General features: G+C 29.4%; 2 protein-coding genes across 3 annotated transcripts; both read left to right on the top strand.

The window, feature by feature from the left end:
• The first annotated feature begins 289 nt into the window (after nucleotides 1–289).
• On the top strand, nucleotides 290–6,139 carry LOC114367640 (uncharacterized protein At4g15970-like). The gene is made up of 5 exons (XM_028324822.1): nucleotides 290–654; nucleotides 3,462–3,830; nucleotides 3,968–4,449; nucleotides 5,096–5,189; nucleotides 5,852–6,139. Exons 1-4 carry the CDS (start codon nucleotides 436–438, stop codon nucleotides 5,172–5,174), a joined length of 1,149 nt encoding a protein of 382 aa, XP_028180623.1. The 5' UTR covers nucleotides 290–435; the 3' UTR covers nucleotides 5,175–5,189; nucleotides 5,852–6,139.
• Nucleotides 6,140–7,570: 1,431 nt separating this feature from the next.
• LOC114366949 (transmembrane protein 18-like) lies at nucleotides 7,571–10,796 on the top strand. Of its 2 annotated transcripts, none has more exons than XM_028323996.1 (5): nucleotides 7,571–7,722; nucleotides 8,212–8,410; nucleotides 9,435–9,540; nucleotides 10,217–10,365; nucleotides 10,453–10,796. In XM_028323996.1, exons 2-5 carry the CDS (start codon nucleotides 8,270–8,272, stop codon nucleotides 10,546–10,548), a joined length of 492 nt encoding a protein of 163 aa, XP_028179797.1. In that variant the 5' UTR covers nucleotides 7,571–7,722; nucleotides 8,212–8,269; the 3' UTR covers nucleotides 10,549–10,796. The 2 variants fall into 2 exon arrangements, with proteins under 2 accessions (XP_028179797.1, XP_028179798.1); XM_028323997.1 differs by having other exon boundaries at nucleotides 7,588–7,722; nucleotides 8,174–8,410.
• Nucleotides 10,797–11,015: the final 219 nt, after the last annotated feature.

Raw genomic sequence — 11,015 nt, 5'->3', positions numbered from 1 at the left:
TGTTCAAATTTCCTTCTTTTATTGTATAGAAGATTAAACAAACAACCGACTTATTTTTTTGTTGTCGTAAATAACCGACTTATTTAATATAAAACGAGTAGCTCATTAATCACAAAGAAAGTTTTATATATGTCGAAGATTTCTTTTATTATTATGCAAGACACAACAATTAATGGTATGTGTGAAATAATATAAATTGTATTAGTTTACCTTCATAAAAAGGTTGATTTATAATATATACTTGAAAGATATATAAAAAGTAATAAATGATGAAGAGTTGGTTATTGTGAATGTAGTCAAACAATAACGTATCTTAAAAAGTAGTACTACTATAGTTGCTGTTTTGTTGAAGAAGAAAACAAAGTAGAAGCAACGTTCTTTAAGAATAGTCAAAGAGAGACCATTTTTTGCATCCCCAATTGAGCTCTTGAAACAATGAAGAAGAACACCTATACGGTGGAGAATTCCGGTGGCAGCGGCGACGGTGGCATCAAGGCATGGAGTTTCGGTAACCACCAGCTTTTGGTGAGAAGGGTGATGCAAGTAACCATGTCCATTGCAGGGCTTGCTGTGTTGTGGATGTTTCTCTCTAACTCTGCCTCTTCCATTGAATTTCATACCTTCTCACATTACTTCAGTGCTCAGTCAATAAAGGTGAGTCTCTCTCTCTCTCTCTCTCTCTCTCTCTCTCTCTCTATATATATATATATATATATATATATATATATATATATATATATATATATATATATATATATATATATATATATATATATATTCATTCGTGAGTGTGTGCCAAGTTGCCTTTTGCAATTGGAATTATTGGTGGTGTAGATAGAGGAGAATGAAAGGAATGAATTTTGGAGTTTTGGCCTTAATTTGATGCTTATTTTTCTTGCAAACTAACTAAAAAGTTGAATTTTTTAATTTTGTGTTTTGATGTTTTTTGTTATGCTCTTGCTGTTAAAGCTTGCCTACTGGTTTGGGTTGATCAAGCTTTTTGGTTTTGTGGGTCAATTTGGATTATTCTCCATGCCATATACTTGAACTAAAGAACCATGCTTTTTTAATGCTTATGCAGTTACGTTGTTATGCTATTTTTTTTCCTATATATTTATTTAGGTAATTTTGTTTAAGAGACAGTTAAACGGATACTAAATGTAAGTCTCGTTTAACATGATTCATAATTTCATATATTGATTGTGAATATTAATTAGTCTCTTTAGCTATATATACTTAATCTTCTCGCACGTAATTGATTTATAATATTTGTTTGGTGAGTGGATCGCTCGCTGTTTCATTCTTTTTGTTTTTTCTTTTCACTTGTTATCGGTATTTTTTAAGTCACCTTGGTATATTATGATATTTCTTATTTTAGTCACGTTTTTTATTTCATCCATAGTATTTGAACCTACAATCTTTCTTAAAAGATTCTAGTCTAATTCCAAATACTATAGGATTATACTCGTTGCGCAAAGCAAGTTTATTTTTCTTAAATATTGATAATAGATTATCGAATTTTAACGTGTGCTTAATCTTTGTCATTTAATGATACACTTTTTTTAATTGTTATAAAACATTATATTGTTTTTATGAATTTAACCTAGTTTATTTTTCAAAAAATCTTTAAAATAAAAATGGATAAAAAGATATATTTTTATATATTTAATATGATTTCGGTTTATAGAAAACTGGAACGCATAAAAAACAATCTTTCTTTTGAAAGAATAGTTTTTTTTTTTTTTAAAGTAAGCAACCAAATAAAAAATGAAATGACATTTTTATAATTTTCAATAAAATACCTTTTGTCTTATTTATAAGAACAAAATTCCTTCATGAGAATTGTGAATTCTCATCCCCTTTCAAAGGAAATTTTTTAGTGGAAAACTTGTTTAAAAAGTCAAATCTTTATGATCAAGCCTTTGAGTTATCTTGTTTTGGTTTTGGAAAGCAGGTCACAATCAGATAATTAAGATAGTTTTAAAAGATTCTACGAATTAAGTAAACTCTCGTAGTCCGTAGTTAGTTGAAAAGACAGTTAAGCAAGTCCTATTACAGTCCTAAGGAAGTCATAAGCAAACTCTCGTGGTGAGTTAGTTGAAAAGTCAAGAATGAAATTGTTTATTTTTATCATATATATTATTTTTAGTGATAACAATTCTACCTAAATTTTCTGAGTACCCACAAGAAAATACTCACAATGGATAGGATAATATAAATACCCGTGTAACTGAAACGAGCCCAGAGCAAGTATTAGAGCAAATAGTATAGTATTATACTCGTTGCCATTGCTAATTCCCTATCCTTTGCCATTCTTAATACTATGCCTTAGCTTCCACCTTCCTTTACCACCAAATAATTTTTCAACTGTACATATAATATTAGAACAAGTTAATCTGGACGCCACCAAAAAAGAAAAGTTAGTCTGTACATGTGCAGAGTTATCGTGAACAATATCCACACCGTGGATAGCACTGTATACTGAAACAATACTATACACCAAAATATTGACTATATTGACCAAGTGGGCTCTAATACCATTATTGGGTATTTGAGTATCAACATGGAAAACCCTCAAAGAGAGGAAAACCGCATATTATTATAAGAATAAAAGAGATTTTCACTAACTGAAAGAGATTACAAGACCTCTCTTTAAAATACAATGAGAATATATATATATATATATATATATATATATATATATATATATATATATATATATATATATATATATATATTAACAATCTGATAACAAACACTAAAAAGACCTCATAGGAAAAACTATATTTTTTTCTTTGAATTTTTCTCTAGGAAAACGATGAAGCTATATAAGATAAATGGGATAGATCTTAAAGCCTTACTTGAGTTTTCTTATATAAGCTTTCAAGATACTCAAGAAAGAAATTCATCTCACGTGGGACTGCTAATCAATTCGGAATAACACATTGAAGAAAATCATTTATTAATTAACAAACATTCACAAACTTCAACCTTTGACATTGACCTTCTGGTTTCGTGATTTAAGATAGCGACAACAAATTTGTCTACTTGATCGATTATAAGTATATGTTTGATTCTCCATTGCATTTAAGCTTTTTGAATTATTAGCATTTATGTGAGAATAAATGTATCTTAGGTTTTTCTTATAGTGGAAAATGTACCTTAGTTAATTATGTTATTTAATTGGCTAAATCAAAATTTTACTTCCCTTTAATTTCTGATATTATTGATGCATAAGTGGGAAAGGAATAAAGGGATGCAGTTTCCCTTTGGAGATATTATTCTTTTGTGAATGCCATGATCAATAATGAAGGGATTGGATTATTTTATCTTTTTGGCAAGCATGTTAGACTAGTTGTTGAGCTTATCTTTTCACTTGTCTTATGAAAATTTGTTCTGTGAAATGTGAACTTAATTGGGTTACCAAGTGTTTGATGTAGTCTTGGCTTTATGCATCTCAGGCTGGTTATGAATCAAAGCTAGAGAGTGTTCTTAGAACCGCGTCTATGAAGGATAATAAGACAGTGATAATCACAACTTTAAACGATGCATGGGCAAAGCCAGGTTCCATATTTGACCTCTTTCTTGAGAGTTTTCGCCTAGGGAATGAGACACAATGGCTTTTGAATCACTTGGTGGTAATAACTTGGGACCAAAAGACAAATGCTTATTGCCTTGCTATGCACAAGCATTGTTACCAAGTTGAAACTAAAGGTTCCAATTTCACCGGTGAAGTATTTTTCATGTCCCCAACATACCTACGCATGATGTGGAGAAGAACTGAATTCCTTACTTCTGTCCTTGAGATGGGATATAACTTTGTGTTCACGGTATACATGTAAAATTATACATGTATTTGTTTTGCAAACAAAAAAAAAAAAAACTTTTTAAGATCTTTACAATGCACACACTCAACCACACAATACAACGAGTTAAAGGGTTTTTTTTGTTTTGTTTTCCTTTGTAGGATACTGATATAATGTGGCTTAGAGATCCCTTCAAACAATTTTACGAAGATGCAGATTTCCAAATAGCTTGTGATGCTTTCAATGGCAATTCCTCTGACATAAACAACTATCCAAATGGAGGGTTTAAATATATTAAATCGAATAACAGAACTATTTGGCTTAACAAGTTCTGGTTCAACTCTAGCAAAGAGTACCCAGGGTTTGGTGAGCAGGCTGTGTTCAACAAGATTAAATTGAACCCTTTAATTTCCCAAATGAAGCTGAAGATTAGGTTCCTTAGCACTAGCTATTTTGGAGGGTTTTGTGAGCCTAGCAAGGACCTCAACAAGGTCTCAACAATGCATGCCAATTGTTGTGTTGGCATAGACAACAAAGTCAATGATCTTAAAATTTTGCTTGAGGATTGGAAGAAGTATATGGCATTGCCTGAAATTGAGAAGAAACAATCAAATCTTACTTGGAGCGTACCACAAAGTTGCAGGTAATATTCTTTAATTTACAGAACTGGAACTAGAAGATATTTTTTTCTGATTTTTTCAAGAACTTTCCTTACTTTGTAAAGGTTGAAATAGTGGTGAAATTTCGGATTTGGAATTTAGATATTCTTTTGTAATATAATATTTATAATATAATAATAGGTTATCTTATTTTTTTGGTTAAGATAAAATAGGTTATATAAATAGATAAATTAAAATTATTATTAAATGAAGATAAAAAATCATTTTTTTAATATTTTATATTTATAGGATTTTGAAATACTCATACAATAAGAGTCAATATTTGGAGTTTACTAATTGAATATTTGACTTTCTTGAAATCGTAATACAGGTTTTGATGCATGCACAAGGAAAGTTATGTGCAATAAAAAATGGAAGCACCATTTGGGGAGGGATTTTTACGTAAATGACTTTTGTTATTATTGATCCATTTATTCAATTAATACTATGATTACTTATAGATTAAAAATTATTTTCATATTTTAAAATATATTGTAATTATGTAATATTTTCTTCTGCGTAGTGTATAAATAATTTTCTTGCACATTATAAATATCATTTGATGGAGGAGTCAATTTATGTTGCTATCATTAATGGACATCGTTGTCTGTCTCTGTTAACACCATGCAGTACGTCCTTTGAACGAGCCAACGAAGAAAGGAAGAAGAACAAAGGGAGGTTGCAACGGGCTTTGGTTGAAACTGTTTGATGCATTTATAAAGAGGTATTTTCATGTGTGAGTGTGACAAAATTTTTGGATAATTTCTTTCACTCAAGTCTTAAAGTTTAAACAGAACATAAGAGTAAATTATTATGAAAGCGATACATTTGATGAGTTGCAATACTGTTAAACCGTCATCGTGAATCTCCCACTCTTTTCATGCAATAATTATTTTCATATATTTAATTAAAATGAGATGATGGAGCACTACAAATTTAAGTTTAGTATGTGAAAAAAATGACTAAAACTTGATTCATATATATAACTGAGCTATCCACTAGACGTTAGCTATTATCATCAAGCTTAGAGAGCTTGAGTTTAATTTATTTTAAATAATCGAGGTTAATATTAAATTTGAATTTGCTTATTTAATTAAATAAAAAAATTTGATCCAACATTTAACAAATTAAGCTCAAATAATTCATGAATAGTTTTGCTCATTTAGATTATATGGACAAATATAGTAACATGGTTGTTTTTTTATTAATTACTTTAAAATTTATAATTAAGATGATTTTTTATTAGTTGATAGTGTAAAAATCTCTACATTAACCATGTATGAAAATAAAACTCCATTTTTGTTTAAATACACATTTTTACAGTTTTTCTCTTGTAATTTTTCTTGAGTATTTAATAATGTTGATTTGGTTATATACGTTTATCAGCTGGTTTTGAAGGTGGGAGAATGATTGACTCAAATTTCGGATCAAAGCAAAAGATTTTCGTTGCAAGCCAATTCTTTTGCAATGGAATATGTGGAAGTGGTACACACATTGAAAATGTAGGAAACTGAAAAAACGTTTGTTCAAGTTTTTTTATGAGATGTAATATATATAGTATGTACAATTATTTATATAACAGTTTTTTTTAACAAAATTTGTATTATAACAGTTTGGATAACATTGATTTTTGTGTTTATATCTCTATTATTATAAAATGTAATAAATAAGGTGTAATAGAGAAATAAACACACAAAAATATTGTTACAAATTATTATATAAATAATTTTTTTATAGCCAAGTTAGTTTTGTGATCGAAACTTGTTTAAAAAAAAAAACTTGAACAACAGTTCATCGTTCATTTAAATTTACAAGCTAATTGGTGTTACATAATAATAACGTTTTTGTTGATTTGACTCTTAAAAGAAGTCATAGTGGCTTTCACATGTTACACTGACGTATCCCTATTAAATTGAGATAAAATGTTGATTTTATTTAACTCTGCCTTTTTTCAACTTACTGTAAAACAAAATACAATTATATGAGAAAGATAATAGGCATATTAACACGATCTAGTATAATTAGTAGATAGTTGAATTCATGTTAATAAAAATTTGATTTCCTACCGTTAGTCTTAACTTTTATGACGTCTAGTTCTTGAAATACCTTACTTTTAATAGAAAAAATATATAATATTTATGTATATATATATATATATATATATATATATATATATATTATTTTATGACTTCTAATTATTTTTATGAATGAGATTTTTAATTTATGATATGAAAATATTTATATATATATATATATATATATATATATATATATATATATATAATGTTATTGATGTACTATTTATATAATTAGTAAAAGATACCTTACTTCTAATAATAAAAACAAAAATAATAGGTATATAAATAAGATTGTTTTTATGAAGAAAATTTTAATTTATGATATAAAAGTATTTAATGTATGTACATAATTAGTAAATAATTTTATTTGTTGTATTTATTGAATACTATCATATAATTTATAAAATATAATATATATTTTAAAATACATGACTTTTCATATGAAATTATATATATATATATATATATATATATATATATATATATATATATATATATATTACAGATTTATTATATTTTTAAATATAACATCGAATAAACATAGTATAATTAATAAATATAATATTTGTGAAATACAATGTATTTATTATATTTTATAAATTTAATAATATAATTACACCTATTGAACATGTGAATTGTGAACTTTCATATGCATCCATATTATTAAATAAAAATTAATTATGACGAAATTTATGTAAGATATAAATATATATAAAAATATACATACTAAAATATTCATTAAAATATTATCGAAAAAATATTCATCAAAAATAGTTTATGAAATATATTTTAAAATGAAAATAATTCAAATAGTAAGACTATATATTCTAATGTATTTCTTACAAACTATATCTATAATGCGAACAATTAATTTTTATGCGATATTTTTTAATTTTATTTTTACTTTATTCTCATTGTTATGTTTTGGCTAAATTTGTTCAGGTTCACATAGAATATAAATATATGAATTTATTTTATTTTAGATACTGAATAAAAAACGACGTCGTAGGGGCCCCAAAGGGTACATTTTTAGTGTTTTACTCGCACTTAACTGAGACCTTGCGCGTTTCACTTCTTTCTGGGTTCTTCACATTTCCTTTCATCCTTGTTCGTTAATTCAATTCACAACAGAAGCGCGAGCCCTAGACCTGAATCTCGCCGGTAACAACACACAATTTGGTACTGATCTTTTTTCCTGCTTGAATTTGACCACAAGCAGATGTTATGCTTTGTTCTTCTCTGTATTTTAATTTAAGGGGAGGATTTTTGTTACTGACTTATATCTTGTTTTCTTACGAATTGGCTTCGGCTTATCCTCTATAGTACTCATAATTGAAATGCTTCTTCTTGAATTTCGTAATTAGCTGGATCCATTTTATTTTATTTTTCTCTCAATGAAAGTTGTAATTTTGATTGTTCATGTTTGCAGTTAGTATGTTGTTAATTCTTCCATTTCTTTGATTGTTAATGTTTGGAATTTAGAAGTTAAGTTAGTAGTTATGGACTTGTGTTGTTATGAACTTTATTTGTTATTTCAAATTATGTTAGCTGTATAATTTTTTTTAATATATAATGGGTCAATCGGTTCAACTATTGATCCTTTGGTTCGACCACTGACCCATTGACTCAGTGCCTTGACTGGGTCGGTTTTCATAACATTGCCCGCAGGTAGTTGAATCTAGTACATTTTGTTACACGAAAATTTCTGTGGGGTTTCTCTGTTACAATGGAGGAGCTGAAATCTGCTATGGAGGAGCACATGGACCTTATGGCTGATCTTGTTCAGAAGCTCTCTTCGGATCTTCGTGCTGGCTTCCGCCCTGCTTACGATAACTTTATTGGTTTTTTCTATGCCATTGACTGGAAGGTAGCCCTCCAATTTTGATTATCTTTATCTCTGTTCTTTGTGGACTTGTTTTCAATTCAAGTTCTATGTTGCTGTTCTTTGTTGATGGGCTGTGAATTGTGGATTTGTGGGCTTTTAATTTATGATTGACAACATGATTATCATAATGCATTGAATCATAAGCACTTATAAACTCGTGTATGCTGGTTTAGTTACTACATCTGTTTATTATATTCTGCATTTTAAGAGGTTGTAGGGACCTTCACTGCAATATTGGGGTGTGAGTTTCCTTTTACAACTAGGAGGATTATCTTGTAGGTTCTGGTCTACCCAAGTCCAGAGCTAGACGGTTCCTTCCATCAAGCAGCGAGTCACCATTTATTAACACTTCCCATCAACCTATGTATGTGTTGGATTTGCAATCCATTGTTGGTGTTACACTAGATTCTTTATGTGAGAGTGCCATCAATTTTGTTATTTTTCAATTTGTCTGTGCACGTTAGATTGAATCAAACCAATTCATTTATTCATTGTTTATTTCCTACCAAAATCTGAATTAAAAGAAAGATCTACTGGATGGATGGAAGTCTTTTGAAAGCATGATAGGAAGATCCAAGGATTTTTCATATGAACACGAATTTCAAATCAAAAAGTGATTTCTCTGCTTTATTATGGTTGTTGTCATGCTCTCATGCTGGTATCACTGTCTAATTTACTAATTTTACATGATGGTAGTGTTTGAATAATTTGAATAATGCTATCAAAGCTTATAAACAATATGATGACTTGTTAATTTAATGGAAAAGGATCAATGGAAGAATATTCATGTTTGTTCTTGGCAGCAATATCATGAGATTTCCAATCTATACACTACTATTTAGTGTACGATGCATATAAGATGTGGATAGAAAATACTGTTTTTGAAACATGACATTCAGTGTTTTCTGTTCTCAGACTGTTCAGTCTTTATCATTTTTCTTTTCCTGAACTTTCTTACGATTGACACTGTTTTGATTTACTAATTTTTCTTTTCACTCTGTTTCAGGAACCTTGGCTAATGGCATTACTAGGATTCCATGTTGTGTTGCTGCTTGTAACTATCATCTCTAGGAAGAAGACTAACTTTCAAATGTTCTTGTTCCTTTTGACATGTATGTGGCATTCCATATTTATTTTATTGAATGAATTTTTTAATCGACTATATAGGCTTATTTAAAACTGCTCTATTGCTTTTGATGCTGCTAGCTTTATTCCTGTTTTGAATTTGTTACATTTTTTCAATCCTTCATGATAATAAAGTTAGTGCCTTGCCTTGGTTTTCTGGCCTGGGGTGAAATGCCAAGCAAAAATTTTGTGAAATTGAGAGGAATGCTATTCTATATTCTGTTTAGCTTTGGGCTTCATCTTTATAAAATGTTTTTCTTGTCATGTATTTATAATCGCAAACAATACCTAAAATTGTCAAAATCCAGTCATATTAGCACCTTGGAAGCACATATACTTTAGTGAAGAGCTCACATGATTGCAAATTTATCCATTTCATTAATGTCAAGGTTTCTTTTTTAATGAGAAATTTGATGATGGATCGTCTTAGCCACTGATTTGGTGGTGATATGAAGTACCTTTTTAATCCATTAAATTGAATATTCAAGCTCAATACATTCAAGGTCAATGTGCTGGAAAGTTAGTAGCAATATTTTAGGACCCTTGGTGGGTTATAACAAGGCTTGTTATTCAATCTCTCTAGTGGGAAAAAGCTTGGTTGTTGCTTTATCTCTATTAAACAATTCTTGAAGCTTGTCTTACCTACAAATTGTTTTGCTGCAGTGGCTGGTGTATATCTTGCTGAGAGGCTGAACAGATTTTTGGGAAAAAACTGGAAAAGTTTCTCTAGTCAGAACTACTTTGATCCGAGTGGACTATTTATGTCAGTTCTTTGGTCTGGACCTCTTCTTGTCATTTCTATGATAATCTTGGTTAGTATTTTCTTACACATAACCTTTTCAGTGCTAGTATTATTTTTACATCGAATATTGACTTGAAGTATCTTTCTCTATGTGCAGATCAATACACTCTTCTCCTTATGTTACTTGATTGTGAGGTGGAAAAGAGCTGAACTGAGACATCGTGCAAGGGCTGCTCGCAATAAGCAGGACTAGTTGTTTTGTGATGGGAATGTGGGATTTTGATGGATTAAACTCTGAAGGAGTTCATATCAATGGCAATGTAATCATATGGTTTTACAAATGAATTTTGTCTTCTTTTTTTTTAAAAAAAAAAAATCATATTCTGTACTTGTCATTCTAGTTATCTTTGTGTACACTATTAACGGGTTTTTTTCCTACTTTTAGCTCCTTTTATTAAAGGGGCTGAGAATTTAACAAAGTGCTAATTAGATTGTATGGTTGATCGGTGACAAAATGTGACTATATTAATGTTTCACATTATGGGGACCGAGATTTCCAGGCATGAGTTACAGTGAACTGATAGGCAAATTACTTAAATAGTTAATTGCTAAGCTAACAATTTTTTTTATTTAAATGAATAATTTGTGCTAGACCTCCAAACCGCCCTCCCTTGCGACCTCTGCCCCCTACACCTCCTCCTCCTCCGTCTCCCCATGCGA

The sequence above is a fragment of the Glycine soja genome, chromosome 9, assembly GCF_004193775.1.
Source record: "Glycine soja cultivar W05 chromosome 9, ASM419377v2, whole genome shotgun sequence".
NCBI classification, from domain to species: domain Eukaryota; kingdom Viridiplantae; phylum Streptophyta; class Magnoliopsida; order Fabales; family Fabaceae; genus Glycine; species Glycine soja.
This window is presented reverse-complemented; position numbering and strand designations above follow the sequence as displayed.

Coding starts and splice junctions, on each gene's coding strand:
- LOC114367640 (XM_028324822.1), top strand. CDS start 436: ATGAAGAAGAACACCTATACGGTGGAGAATTCCGGTGGCAGCGGCGAC. Junction 3,831..3,967: donor GATATAACTTTGTGTTCACG/GTATACATGTAA, acceptor TTTCCTTTGTAG/GATACTGATATAATGTGGCT. Junction 4,450..5,095: donor AGCGTACCACAAAGTTGCAG/GTAATATTCTTT, acceptor AACACCATGCAG/TACGTCCTTTGAACGAGCCA.
- LOC114366949 (XM_028323996.1), top strand. CDS start 8,270: ATGGAGGAGCTGAAATCTGCTATGGAGGAGCACATGGACCTTATGGCT. Junction 8,411..9,434: donor TCTATGCCATTGACTGGAAG/GTAGCCCTCCAA, acceptor ACTCTGTTTCAG/GAACCTTGGCTAATGGCATT. Junction 9,541..10,216: donor GTTCTTGTTCCTTTTGACAT/GTATGTGGCATT, acceptor GTTTTGCTGCAG/TGGCTGGTGTATATCTTGCT.